This window comes from Sphaerodactylus townsendi, linkage group LG11, assembly GCF_021028975.2.
Source record: "Sphaerodactylus townsendi isolate TG3544 linkage group LG11, MPM_Stown_v2.3, whole genome shotgun sequence".
NCBI lineage: Eukaryota > Metazoa > Chordata > Lepidosauria > Squamata > Sphaerodactylidae > Sphaerodactylus > Sphaerodactylus townsendi.
The window spans coordinates 60,743,547-60,758,358 of record NC_059435.1 but is presented as its reverse complement, the minus strand read 5'-3'; the positions used below and the strand labels follow the sequence as shown (position 1 = coordinate 60,758,358).

The 14,812-nt window shown below is 41.8% G+C and overlaps 1 protein-coding gene across 1 annotated transcript in view; it reads left to right on the top strand.

The window, feature by feature from the left end:
- Nucleotides 1-14,812, top strand: part of ITGB1 (integrin subunit beta 1) — a 42,942-nt gene that overhangs the window by 14,727 nt on the left and 13,403 nt on the right. Inside the window, exons 3-11 of the mRNA XM_048510324.1 lie at nt 1,171-1,256; nt 6,227-6,449; nt 8,823-8,993; nt 9,525-9,763; nt 11,174-11,332; nt 12,169-12,264; nt 12,412-12,501; nt 13,170-13,310; nt 13,967-14,163. Of these exons, the coding sequence (XP_048366281.1) occupies nt 1,171-1,256; nt 6,227-6,449; nt 8,823-8,993; nt 9,525-9,763; nt 11,174-11,332; nt 12,169-12,264; nt 12,412-12,501; nt 13,170-13,310; nt 13,967-14,163 (1,402 nt within the window). The remainder of the gene's footprint in view (nt 1-1,170; nt 1,257-6,226; nt 6,450-8,822; nt 8,994-9,524; nt 9,764-11,173; nt 11,333-12,168; nt 12,265-12,411; nt 12,502-13,169; nt 13,311-13,966; nt 14,164-14,812) is intronic.

Here is a 14,812-nt window from a genome sequence, read left to right as displayed (position 1 = left end):
CTTCTCTGTGAAGTGACTTGAAATGCAAGAAAGAGAGTGGAGATATGTCACGATAGCTGCACTTTCCACCAGATGTGCTTGCACAACAGTCAGCCAGTCATGACTATTTACATTCAGCTTTGATGCTTTTCTATATGTGGAATTCAGAAAGTGTAGTATTTGATGCAGTCTTCAGGTCTGGACTTTGCAAAATCGTTCTTGACAGTCCTGAATTTATATCTCTTCATATTCAGATTACAGGGATAACCGAATTCCTGCAATTTAGTCTGTCTTTGCTTTGATTGTTCTCTCTTCCTGGGGAATCTGATCTGAGGATTGAATCTTGATAGAACAGAAGCCACAAGAGCAGAATGGGAACCATCCTTCCTTCCCCACAAATTTTTCTTCATTTTCCCCCTGTGTTTGAGAAGAATTTTCCACAGTTGTGGGAACATTTTAAAGAGCTTGCTAAATGTGCTCATAAAGTTTCCATACGGTCCCCCAATGTTAGGGAAGTTAAAGGGAGCGCAGATGCCAAAGTCTTTAAATGGTGAGATTGCACAAGTGTATCGGGATGGCACTTAGAAATTATTCTCAAAGCGGTGATTAGCTCCTGGCAGCAATTTTGCCACTCACAGGAGACTCTCTAAGTGTTAGAATTCCTGCTGGGAGTGGAATTCTGTGCTTCTGGCAACAGCACTGGATGGAGCTAAAAGCTGGCTTCCAGCAGAGACAGAAGATTTGTCTGAGAGCACGAGTCTGGAGCAAAAGAAGCAATTCTGTTGCATACAGAACATTTCCTAGGTGTAGCACTTGTGAGATCTGCATTTGCCGGATCACGCAAGTGCATTGCAGTAACGCTCAGGGGAAAATGGCTCCTTGGTGTCCACAATCTCTCTATATAAAGGAGAAGGTATGGTTTTTGTCACACAAACTTTGCCATATAGCTCATCAGAAGTATCGTGAAATATAATTTGTTCCAATGAGCAGTCTGAAGGTGATAACCCTTTTCAGTTATGAATTTGCAATTTAGTTGGATTTTGAAAGCGCCCCCAGTGATTAGTTTAGCTAGATAGATGGTGATTGATTGATTGATTTGTATGCTGCCCTTCCCGTTACAGACTCTGGGCTCAAATCAGCAAGGCGTTAACTATGTATTCTTAAAGTTAACTTTTGTGTATTTTCTTACAGGTGGGAACAATTGTATAAAAGTTAATGCAAAATCGTGTGCTGACTGCATACAAGCCGGACCAAACTGTGGCTGGTGCAAAAATTCAGTATGTATTTTCTTAATGTCTTATGTTGCTATTTTCTGTTACTGTGTGTGTATAGACAGACAGACAGACAGACAGACATGCTTATGTTGGCAAAAATGTGGTTTAGCGTCTTTCCTCACACTGATAGAGTAGCTTTGACTGAAAACGGAAGCTGTCAGGCTGTTTGAAATGAAGTGCTGAAGTGGATATGAGCTGTGATTTTGACAAGGTTGTCTAAAATCAGTCAAGGTTGATTTCATATCCATTTTTCCTTCAGTCTCGCTTTGCAGCCAGATTTCCCTCCCCTCCCCTCAATCCTAGGGGTTAGAACCTAAACTGATGTATTAGGAAGTTTAGATAGGGAGAGGAAGAAGCTCACGCTCATAAGCAGCACCTTTGCTAGGTAATTTCTTGGTTCCTGTGGTGGTATGTTTTGTATGGCTATTGGAATAGTCCTTCCCTCTTGTCCCTAGACTGCAATTAAGTTTAGAAGTAGTGGTGAGCAACGTCAGACTCTCACAGCAGTTTCCAATCTGCTATTTGCATCGCAAACAAGATCAGCTGTGAAAAAAAGCTAACGGGGCAGAAATGAGATAAGAATAAGAGCCAGTGTGGTTGTATTTTTTTGTACAGTAACTGAGAATGGGTTAGGGGATTTGATAAGCAAGGAACGATCCTTAAATTTCACTTGACCATTGAAGTCGGCCCGCGAGGGTCACGAGGAAGAGGCAAGACGCAGCAATATCATCCGGTGGAGAGAGCCAGCGGCAGGAAGCGTGATCCGTGGATCTGGCAACTCTGCCGTGGTCTGGTCCCTGGCACCTTTTATTAGGGTTTCATAGGGGCTGATCGGGAGGCAGGAGAGCGGGAGAATACTGTACAGTATGTGACTCATGGGGTTGCCTACGTGCAGGAGGAAACGTTCCTGTCTGGGCCTAATCCATACCTGGGGGCTTGCGCCCCTTTGTCCCTTTGTCTGGGATGTCTTGTGACCATGAGTCAGGTAGTTCATGACTCATGGCGGCTTGGGCGACAGGTGAGCGTGTGCACCCAGAAGGGCACAGATGGCACAGGCATTCCTGCGCTCTTTCTGAGGCTCTGCTGGGTTCGCGGGGCTCATCCCTACAGACCATTATTTGTGGTATCCACCTGCTCTCTTGCAGTAAGCAGAGAAGTGAAAGTTGGCCTCACACCAGGCTGGGGCATGCTCAGAAGTGGAAAGAAGGGTCCTCACCGCTACTGAATGCTTCCCCCTGCAGGCACGGTGAAAGGATCATGCCTTCCCTCCTGAAGTTCAAAGGATTGTTCGTTCCATTTTGGGTGGAGAGGCATTCAGAAATACGGAGATATTTTCACTGCTGCTGAGCACCTGCCAGCTTAGTGCAAGAAACGCAAATGATCACGCCTTTCCAAATAACTGGAGAAAGTGAAAAGCGCTTTGTTTTGTTTTAGTGTCTTTCAGTCGGGTGTGAGATAGCGCTGGTCCTCTCCCTCAGCACAGAAAGGATCGTAACTTGCTGGTTGAGGGACATTCTGAAGCAGTGAGGAATGTTCTTCCTGTTTCCGAGCTTGTGGCCATCCAACACAAAAAGTATAGGTTGTCTCTGCCTCTCCCCCGCCCCCAGTCCTTCGTGGATGGGATGTAGCCTGGGACTTTTTGTTTTGCCCTGGTAAATGAGAGACCCCCCTCCTCGGAACTGGAGGAGGAGAATCTTGTGGTTTAGTTCTCATCTACAAAGGCAGGTTTCTAACCTCCTCATCCTGGAAGAGTAGAGAGCACATTGATGAATAAAGTATTTTAATTAATGGTGCAAACCACCTTGATTGTACATGGCCCAGTTGGGAGCTACGTAATTCTCCGATATATGTATCTGCTTCTAATGCTGCTTTACCTCAACATCGGTATGTTAATAGTCCCTAAATTGAGACAAGCATATATGATTGTGTGTTGCAATGCACTTCCAACAGTTCAGACGAAGGGCCACTATTTGCAAATTCCTTCAAATCAAAGATTCTGTGACTGTCAAAGGAACGTACTTGGTTCACCTGTACAGGTGTTTTTTTTAATTGTCCTAAATATGAAGCAGAAAGGAAACCGTTTCTGACAAAATGGATAGTTACATTTGCCCCCTTTCCAGATATTGCGAAATTACAGTTGTTTTTAAATGGTCTAAACCCATGGTGGTGAACCTATGGCACTCCAGATGTTCAAGGACTACAATTCCCATCAGCCCCTGCCAGCATGGCCAATTGGCTATGCTGGCAGGGGCTGATGGGAATTGCAGTCCACGAACATCTGGAGTGCCATAGGTTCGCCACCACTGGTCTAAACTAAAACTGTATAGAAGATGTGGCAAAATTCTGTTTGGCAATTTGTTGTAAAAGTTTTTTAAAATGGGTGTATGACCTGTGGGATGTTTAACTAAATCAGTGGTTCTCAACCTTCCTAATGCTGCGACCCTTTAATACAGTTCCTCATGTTGTGGTGACCCCCAACCCTAACATTTATCCATTTTACAGATGGAGAACACTGATGCAGAGAGTCTTAGGCGACCCCTGTGAAAGGGTCATCCGACCCCCAAAAGGGTAACGACCCACAGGTTGAGAACCCCTGAACTAAATGTATAGATACACATATAGATAGTAACTGAACCAAGCAAGTTTAATTTGCAAGTGTTTCCTCACTCTCTGATTGCTAAGCCCATTTGCAAATAGAAATGCATGTCTCCTTTCCATGGGGTCCGCCATCATTTCTTTCTTCACTCTGGAGAAGCTCCCTCTACTTTCTTGCAAGGCTATTAAAGAGTGTGCTGGCATGACATTTCAGTTACTCTCCTGCTTCCCCTTACCTTTTCCAACTGGAAACAGCTTGGAAGTGCCTGTTGGCTGTTGCAGGCTGTATCCATATATAGCCTGATTCACATTGTGGTTCATCATGTGATTCAGTATGCAGGGGGCCATGTTAACCCAACAAGTAGCCTGTTTGCATGTGTAAAATGGCTCATAGTCAGTGTGAGTGACATAGTTAAAAATATGTGGCCTATGAGGACTGTTCTCTCTACCGACATCGCAAGCATCATAAGCAAGATATAAAAGCAGCTACTCCAAGCTACCCAAGATCAATTGTTGGTTATAATCAATGAAGTAGACCAATGGCAAAATATCATATTAAAAATAAGGATGTGTTTTACAGGATGGTAAATTACCAATACAATTAAATTCCTTAGAAGTAGTTCACTTCCTTTGCCAATTATCAAGGCTATTAGGGTAGTGTGTCTCTTATTCTCTCTCACACACCCCATGTTCTGTCATAGTTATTTAAAAACCATTCCAGTCTGGAGTCTGTCTGGATTTAATTATATTCTCCAGTGACATTAGAAGGATAGTAACTGTAGATGCAGTCAAAGCAAGTGGGCAGGGGAGGTAGAGTTTATATGAGTTTTAAATCCAATTTAAATTTCTTTCAGTGTTTAGTTCTTGGGTCTAGTTTTCACTAAACATTCTGTGTTTCAAACTTCTGGTGAGTCTGCACATGACTGAGTGTTCTTGCATTTTTAAAAATCCCACATAGAAAGCTAGAATTTTGGTCAGTACAGCCTGTTCCTGACAATTAGACTTCTATATGGAGGAGAACACCTCCTGAAGTCTGAAACAATACAGCTTGACATGGATTTACATCTCATCAAGAGCTTGGTCATAGACTAAGATCATTCTTAACTTTGTACCAGTAAGACATCATGTGCATAAGGTGTGTGTGGGGGGGTGGGGGGTGGGGGGTAGGAGAAACGTGAAGCTTTGCTTGGTCTTATAATTGTTATTTCTTATTGTCAACTGCTCCTTTCCCCTTGCTGCTTCAAAGAAAACGAGAGGACTGATTTGCATGGAACTAGCTAATTATGGTTTGTATTTTCCCCTGTAAACAAATATATCCATAATGAAAACAAACTACTCTTAGGTTGCAGAGAAAGTGCAAACCACAGTTTGCTAGTCTGGGCATAACAGCAGTTGTACATGGGTCAGACATAACTTGCATTTGTCATTGTTCCATTTTTTCAGCAATTATAGCCACCTAAAATTGTTCCATTTTTTCAGCAATTATAGCCACCTAAAAGCCAAATGAAGCTGATAGCTATGAAGGTTTTTATACAGTGGCTTTTTTTTTGGACTTTATACACACAGAACCAAATACTGACTATGGCCCCTTCCGCACACGCAAAATAATGTGTTTTCAAACCACTTTCACAACTGTTTGCAAGTGAATTTTGCCATTCCGCACAGCTTCAAAGAGCACTGAAAGCAGTTTGAAAGTGCATTATTCTGCATGTGCGGAATGAGCCTATGATAACTGTAGCCATTAAAACTAATCTTACATTTCTTTCCCTCCAAAATCAAGATTAAAACCTTTATTACATTAATCTTCTCTCTGAAATGCTAAATATGTACAGTCTGTAGTGTCTCCCAAATCTGACAAACGTATGGAAAATCTTAAGAACAGAATTCCAAGTAAAATGGTCATGGACGTAGCTGGTGCTCATTAAAGAAGACTGCTTTCAACTTACTTTCTGTTTCAGAGTTTATTTTTTGCTTATATACTGCTTTTCAGTTAGCAGTCCTCAGAGTGTCTAAAGATATTGTAAGGTTGTCATTAAGCAGTGAAATAGTTCAGCAGTCACTAATGTACAACAGAACATAACAAAGGCCCCTTCCGCACACGCAAAATAATGCGTTTTCAAACCACTTTCACAAATGTTTGCAAGTGGATTTTGCCATTCCGCCCAGCTTTAAAGAGCACTGAAAGCAGTTTGAAAGTGCATTATTCTGCATGTGCGGAATGAGTGAAAGAGTGGGGTTTTTCCATTTGACTTTAAAAATAGTTTCTTTTTTAAAAAAAGAGGGATGGGGTGGGTTTTTAGGCTATCATACTGCTTTTTACGATAAATTATGTTGACTGAGTGAACAACCTTGAACCTGTCCCTGTTCCTTTTTATTAGTCCTTCCTTCAAGAAGGGGAATCTACTTCAGCACTGTGTGATGACTTAGAAATTTTAAAAAGTAAGGGCTGCCCTCCAGAGGAAATAGAAAATCCAAGAGGCTCTCAACAGATGCTCAAAAACAAGGAAGTAACAAATCGTGTCAAAGGCTCGGCTGAAACTCTCAAGGTGGAAAATATCACTCAGATACAACCCCAGCAAGTGGCACTGAAGCTACGAATAGGTAAGGATAGAAGTTAGGCTGGTGGCAAAGGTAATAATTTAGAGATTTTGGTTTTCTCTTTTGTCCCCGCTAATAAATAGTAACAGCTTTCAAGAACTCTTAAAAATAAAGCCTGGATGGGGAGGGTGAAGAATCTGTAAGACAATGGGCTTGTAGTCTATGAATCATATTCTGCCAACTTTCTGTGATGGTTAGGACTTCCCTGTCATTTTGATGCTGTATTTTGTGGTTTTCATTTTTCATTTTTATCTCTTTTGTACATTTCCTTTTAGAAAGGCAACTCAGTTGGTTTGTAAAAAATAGGTGTATGGGCATGTGAATACTTAAAACTCAGGAGACCACAAATTTTATGAAATGTGCTATGAGAATTCCTGGAATTTTGGAAAAAATAGTATAAATTTCAAAAGGCTGTAAAATTTCTACTGTAAATATTTTGCTAACCCAGAAAAGAAACAAGTGAATGTTGTATATTATTGGTTGTGTATTATTAACTTCCATACATCAAAAGCAAGGTCTGGTCTTACCCATGTTTGGCCATGGAGGAGTGCCAGGGTTTTCGAACTTTCAGGGTGGCTTTAATGTGGAGCGGTGTTCATAAAGATGATTCACATGTTTCTGGGTAGAAGTTGTGTAGAACTTAACCTTGAGTTTTGATGCTACGAAATAAAGGGCAAAAAGCACAGCTGAACCAAAGTGAAGGGAAACAGTTTGGGAGCCCGAGTGTGGAAAGGCAGAAGAAGTGAGTGTTTGAAAGTCTTCTTTTAGTCATGCATTATATGCTTGTAGATTTTTCATGTGTGCAGTCATGCCGTGAGATTTCTGGAATTTGAAGCTGTGAAAAATCAGCAAGTAAAGGCTATCTTGGATGAAGATGGTGAAATAGGAGATGGAAACAGAGGGTTGCTGGAAAGTTGAAGAGCCAGAGGAACACTTGGATCTTTACTACTGAAAGCAATAAGCCCTAAGATGTCTGATTCTGACTTTAGTTAAGATACAGCTGAATGTCATTAAGAGAATGGTTGTTAAGGTTATTTTTCAAATGGAAAACAAGCAAATGTAATTTTATTTCTACAGTGATCACTGTTCATTTCAATGCAGCTTGGAGGTGGTACAGTTTAACTGGAATGTGATAGTATAACTCTGAGTGCATTGAATTCTTTCAGTGTAGTTCAGTGATGGCAAACATATGGCACGGGTGCCAGAGGTGGCACTCGGAGCCCTCTCTGTGGGCACGCGCACACAGAGTTCATCATGTGGGGGGCGGAAAATCATCCCCCCCCCACACACACACATCTAGGCTGGCTTGGGACACTGAGCACGATGTGCGCACACCACAGTGAGCAGGGAGGACTCGGCTGGCGGGCCTGGTGCCTGTGCTCCGGGTGGCTGCTGCCCGAGGGGGGTGGGGGTGCGCAGAGGAGGCAAAGATGCTAGAGAGGCACAGAGCAGTGCGCGCGGGACTTGCTGGAGGCTAGAGCAGGCTGGCCCCTGCTTAAGCGGGTGGGGCGGAGGAAGAGGGAGCCAACCGGTTTTTTCTAAACTAAAACCTCAGCATTCAGGTTAAATTGCCGTGTTGGCACTTTGCGATAAATAAGTGGGGTTTGGGTTGCAATTTGGGCACTCGGTCTCAAAAAGGTTCGCCATCACTGGTGTAGTTCTTCTACTTAACTAGTTAAACCTAACTCTGTAACTTCTAAAAGTACAAATATGGTTGTCTGAAAATTAATTTTTCTGTTCTCCACTGCCCTTGCCTTTAGGGGATTTAGATTATGGAATATGGAAGCAAGCCCTAAATTAAGCTATTTTGTGGGATGCCAGGATAATTAGCATAAGAACTTTTACAAGTGTAATCCATGATGTGAAACCTGTAAAGAACAAAATTGGAAATGTTAATTACTCATTTGTGTCTTTTGTGCCCTTTCTGGGTAGTACTAAGACGATTCAGTCAAGCAATAGACAGGGGAGGAGGGAAGTCTAAGAAAAAAATGGATGAAGCTTTGAAATATTTTTTTAGAAGGGTTTGCATTTTTGAAGTAAAAACAAAGTAAACATTAGTATTCAGTGAATTGGATAGATGACCATGCTACATTCTATATCTGCAGAATATGATTCTGTTTAATTAAAGTTTGGTCCCCAACTTACTGATGGTTTCAGTTTGTGTGCTATTGTCTCTGTGACTGCTAATCAGCCTATAAGTACAGTTATAACAGAAATCTGAGTCACATTCTAATGGCAATTAAAAAAAAATTAACTTCACACTTTTATTTTATTCCAAATTCACTGGTATTGAGTCTGTCAGATTCAGTCCATGGATACTTTTAGCGTATTTCTGTTTACTAAAATTATTGTTTAATTTTTTTTCTCTGAAATTAGGGGAACCACAGACTTTTTCATTAAAATTTAAGAGAGCTGAAGATTATCCTATTGATTTGTATTACCTTATGGATCTCTCCTACTCCATGAAAGATGACTTGGAGAACGTAAAAAGTCTTGGAACTGCTCTGATGGGTAAAATGAAGAATATTACTTCAGATTTTCAAATTGGTAAGGATCTTAATTGTGCACATGGGAATGCAGGACAGCTTTCTTTTTGACCAATGTTCTGTTTATACTGTTACCTGTTATATCTGTTAAAGAGTAAAGGGAATAGGCAGTGTGCTTGCAGATACACTGTATCCTTATAAAAAACCAAAACAATATTCTGTACATAAGAGAACCCAAACTTTTTATGGCCAGCAGTAATTCTTTACAATGTTCCATTCATAAAATAGAATAGGATGTTATAAACACATGATCGTTGAAGCTATTATATCAGTAAGTGACTTTTGTGCAAGGATTGTCACAAGTAGTTGGTAAAACGTCTAGTTTTTCCAAAAAATAATTGCTAGGTAGAGTAATTCTGCAATCCTTTTTTGAGATGGCCTCTTATAGTTTATGAAGTTTCTCTTTCCTCTCAGTGCTCCACCTTAGCACATTGAGAAAATTGTCCTATATTTTCTAGGCAAAACCATAGGGCTTCCTGACGTTTTGAGTAACATGTAACATCTCCGCACCATAACCTTTTCTTTCTCTTAGGTTTTGGTTCCTTTGTGGAAAAAACTGTAATGCCTTACATTAGTACCACACCAGCAAAACTCAAGAACCCATGTACAGGTGATCTTAACTGTACAAGTCCTTTTAGCTACAAAAATGTGCTCAACCTTACTGGAAATGGAACTGAATTCAATAAACTTGTGGGCAAACAACACATTTCTGGCAACTTGGACTCTCCTGAAGGTGGATTTGATGCCATAATGCAAGTTGCTGTTTGTGGTGTAAGTATGTTTCAATTTCTTTTGGATGGTACTGTAACTGTGTCTGGCTTGTGTCCCTATATTGTCATTCAATTTAAACATCTGTAACAAGTGATATTGCCATAGAAAAAATGTTAATTTGACACCAAGAGGATGCTTGATGAGAGGAAAAATGTCTGGGCAGAGATGTCCCATTGCAATAGCCATATCTTTATGATCCTTAACCTCATTCAGCAACCGCTGCCTCCTAGTACCATGAGAAGCCCCAGCACAGAACGTATGCACACGAACTTTTGGAAGTATTTTGCACATTATTACTTTAAGCCTTTAAAATACTGTTTCAGGACTGCACCATCTCCCTAACGCCAAGAGGTGGTGATGAGAGAAGAGCATCTGTCTGTGACCGAAAGAAAAATTATATTTAATTCTGAGCGTGGCCCAAGAATACGGATGAAAAAATCCACAGAATGGGGCCATATATAGAGAAGGGATATTTTGAAAATTGAGGGGGGGGGTTGATTTTAAAAATTCTGTAACTTTCTGGGGGGGAAACTGAGATTCTGTGATGCTGTGCTGTGACACCGTTCCTTATCAACCCCTCCAGTTGGCAACTAAGTGTAGAAAATGGAGGAGGGAGGGAGGGAGGGAGGGAGGGAGGAAATAGATGACATGGCAAGCAAGGTGGTAGGGAGGGCAAGAGAAGTGGGCAGCTAGGTGAGCAGCTATCAAGGCAGCATGTAAGGAAGCAAAATAGTAGTGGTAGTAGAAGTGAAAAGGAAGGGCAGATGGCAGGAGCAGTAGGAGGAGGTGGCAGAACAAAGTTATAGGAGAGAGTAGGGACCAGTGAGGAACCACCATAGTATAGTGGTTAAGAGCAGTGGACGCTAATCTGGAGAACCAGATTCAATTTCCCACCCCTCCACATGAAGCCTGCTGGATAACCTTGGGCCAGTCACAGTTTTCTTAGCCCACATAGAGGCAGGCACTGGCAAACTACATCTGAACATCTTTGGCATTAAAAACTCTACGGGGTCACCATAAATTAGCTGTGACTTAACAGCACTTCTCTCCCTCTCTCTCCCCCTCTCCCCCCCCACCCACCCCCCATCCACCCACTCACTCACTCACTCACTCACACAGGAACTACTAGGACAGTGGTGGCGAACTTTTGGCACTCCAGATGTTAAGGACTACAATTCCCATTAGCCCCTGCCAGCATGGCCATGCTGGCAGGGGCTGATGGGAATTGTAGTCCTTAACATCTGGAGTGCCAAAGGTTTGCCACCACTGTACTAGGATTTCCCCTCCCTTGCTAGATCTTGCCTGTGTGAGAATATGAATGTTTACTGATTTCGTCATTTTTAGTTTTGTCTGCTGCCTGGAGCTTCTCTGTACTGTGCCTTTAACATTTCTACAAAAATTCTTCCTAAGGAAAAAATTGGATGGCGAAAGGACGTCACTCGATTGTTGGTGTTTTCCACGGATGCTGGATTCCATTTTGCTGGAGATGGGAAGCTTGGAGGAATTGTTTTACCCAATGACGGACAGTGTCATTTAGATAACAATATGTACACAATGAGCCATTATTATGTAAGCATGTTGAATGTTGCTTTTGCTGGTTTGTTTGCACAAATATAAGGCCTAAAAGTATGTAATAAATAAGGATGGGGTTAGGCGAAACTGAAGTAGCTGTTCGGGCCAAGTCCAGCATAATGCTTTCCATCTATGAGAGAATGCTGAGAGGAAGAAACGTGTATAGGATCTTTGAGGGTTTTTAAAGGAAGGATTTGATTCAGTTCCGCAGAGCCTGTAAGGCCAAGTTGTTCCACCAGACTTTTGGTTGAGGCCTGAAAACTGGAATCTGAAATCAAAATTGTAATTGTCTATTCTCAATTGTACTTGTTGCCGGCCCAATTCCAAATTTCCTATTTGCTTTAAATGACACCTGTTGCTGGTCTTATTTTAACTCTGATTTGAAATTAAGCTTTTAGTTGATTTTAATTTAAATATATTTTAACTAGATCAGATTGGATTTTAATTATTTAAACTGGTTTAATTGTTTAATCAAATTTTATGTGTTATTTATTACTGTAAGCCACTCTGAGCCCTTGTGGGGAGGGTGGCATACAAACCAAATTAAATAAAGCCCCTGAAGGCTTGCTAGTTAGCAGAGCTGAACTTTGATCTGGGGATATTTGAGCTGAAGTCACTGGTTAGCCATTAAGTTCATGTGTCTTAAGAATATAATGATCTTTAGTCAAAGGTAAGGGTAGCAGAAGAATAACAAGGGTTCTTATTTTTATGCGATTTTGTGATTTACTTTCATATTGTAAGTTAAAGGAAAAACCAGAGATTTTTAAATATGTAATAAAGTCTAGCATAATCATTCAATTGTTTGCTTAACATACCTAAATCTCATTCTACAGGATTATCCCTCCATTGCGCATCTTGTTCAGAAACTAAGTGACAATAATATACAGATAATTTTTGCTGTAACACAAGAATTTCAGCCAGTTTACAAGGTAAGGATCAATATATACACATACCCACATATGCATATATACACACATTTTGATTTATATCCTGCCTTTCTCCAGAATGGGAACCCAGAATAACTGACACTGTTCCTTACTCAGTTTTGATTTAATTTTTTTAATTCATATTTACAGGAGCTGAAGAACTTGATTCCAAAATCCGCTGTGGGAACACTGTCTTCAAACTCCAGTAACGTGATTCAACTGATTATTGACGCATACAATGTAAGTCTATTTTTGTAAGTAGCTTTCATGTTCCCCTCAAGCTGGCAAGAGTTTGCAAAGAGGAAAATCTGTATCTCATTGACACTGAATGCTAGTGCCAGTGGAAGTAATAGAGCTGGATTCTTCCTGAGGGTTACAGGGCTGAGATCATGGGCTAGAAAGGGACTATAACCAACCTTGAGAAAAATGAGTGCAAAGTGCCTTGTGCGGAACTCTGGCCCCTTCCGCACACGCAGAATAATGCATGTTCAGTCCACTTTGCAGCTGGACTTTACTGTGCAGAATAGCAAAATCCACTTGCAAACAATTGTGAAAGTGGATTGAAAGTGTATTATTCTGCTTGTGCGGAAGGGACCTCGTCTTGCAGAGCTGATGTTGAATCCTGGGTGTCTGGGACCAAGGAGCAGTGTTTGGAAAAAGTGAACTTGTTTGTTGGTCTTCACAGCAAAGCAGAGACTCTCATGGTGCCTAAGCAGAGGTCTCAAGTAGCAAAACAAGGGATCTGTGGTGGTGCTGGAAATCTCCTCACAGGCCTGCAGAGCCTGTGCCTCGTCTGGGCTGTTGAGTGTTGTGCTATAACTGAACCTTCTGCATTTTATATACATCCTGTTGAAACCTTTTGAAAGCATACTTTGCAGTACAATTAAATGACTCCCATTTTATTGTAGTCATTGTCTTCAGAAGTCATCTTGGAAAACAACAAATTGCCCAAAGAAGTCGCAATTGAATATAAATCCTTTTGCAAGAATGGGGTGAATGGTACAGGAGATGAAGGAAGAAAGTGTTCAAACATTTCAATTGGAGATGAGGTAATTTCTGGAGCACTGGGTATGGGTTGGATGTTTGGATGGCCCAGAAGCGTGCCATGTATGGTGCTTTCATGAAACTTGTTGGGTAGTCTTCTTCTGTAGAGAGAGCCAACATAGTGTGGTTAAGAGTGGTGGACTCTGATCTGCTGAACTGGATTTGTTTCCCCACTCCTCCATATGAAGCCTGCTGGGTGACCTTGGGCTAGTCATAGTTCTTTAGAAGTCTCTCCGTCCACATTGAGACAGGCAATGGCAAGCCACTTCCAAAGGTCCCTTGCCTTGAAAACCCTACAAGATTGGTATAAGTCAGCTGTGATTGATGGCACTTTCCACCACCACATTCCTCTGCAGTGGCGTAGGAGGTTAAGAGCTCATTTATCTAATCTGGAGGAACCGGGTTTGATTCCCAGCTCTGCTGCCTGAGCCTGTACACTCCCACACATGCCAGCTGGATGACCTTGGGCTAGTCACAGCTTCTCGGAGCTCTCTCAGCCCCACCCACCTCACAGGGTGTGAGGGGGGAAGGCAAGGAGATTGTAAGCCCCTTTGAGTCTCCTACAGGAGAGAAAGGGGGGATATAAATCCAAACTCCTCCTCCTCCTTCTTTTTCTTCTTCTTCTTCTGTAGTACCAGCAATCTTTTTACTTTGTTTTCAGGTTAAATTTGAGATTAAAGTAACGGCTACCCAGTGTCCAGAAAAAGGTCAAACTGATCCCATCAGAATCAAACCCCTGGGTTTCACTGAAGAGGTAGAAATTAAGCTGGAGTTTATCTGTGAGTGTGACTGTCACAAGGAAGGAATTGCAGACAGCTCGCAGTGTCATAACGGGACGTTTGAGTGTGGTGCTTGCAGGTACATCATTATTAACTTGACTGTTTTTCCTCAGAAAAGTTTGTTGCAGAGGGAAAGTATTTCTGTTGTAAAAAATAACAAAATCCTTTTTATTTATTTATTTTTTGAATTTATATACCGCCCTTCTCCGAAGGGCTCAGGGCGGTGTCCAACATCAATCATACATTAAAATCAGTTAAAACAATCACTGCCCCAAAATAAAAGAACCACATATAAATGGCAGACGGCTTCAACTCTCACCCCTCCCCCTTTCACATGCCCACGGGAGGCCAGATGTTTACTATATAGCGGAATATCGGTGTTACCCCAGCTGATCGAATGCCTGGCGGAACAGGTCCATTTTACAGGCCCTGCGGAAACTCTGTATGTCCTGTGGGGCCCTGATCTCACCTGTTCCACCAGGTAGGGGCCAGGACTGTAAAAGCCCTGGCCCTTGTAGAGGCCAGCCAGACCGCTTTGGGGCCATGATGAGAAACAAGACGATATCATCCATCTAGCTTTGTGGACATCGGCAGGTTTTCAGCAATTGAAGAGAAAAGGGATGTGTTTGTGACTGATAACCTTGAATCTCATGGAAAACGACACTCCCTTGGCTTAGAAGCCATTCCACCAGTTCTCGGTGTTGCAGGATTCAAACGTGAGATGGAAC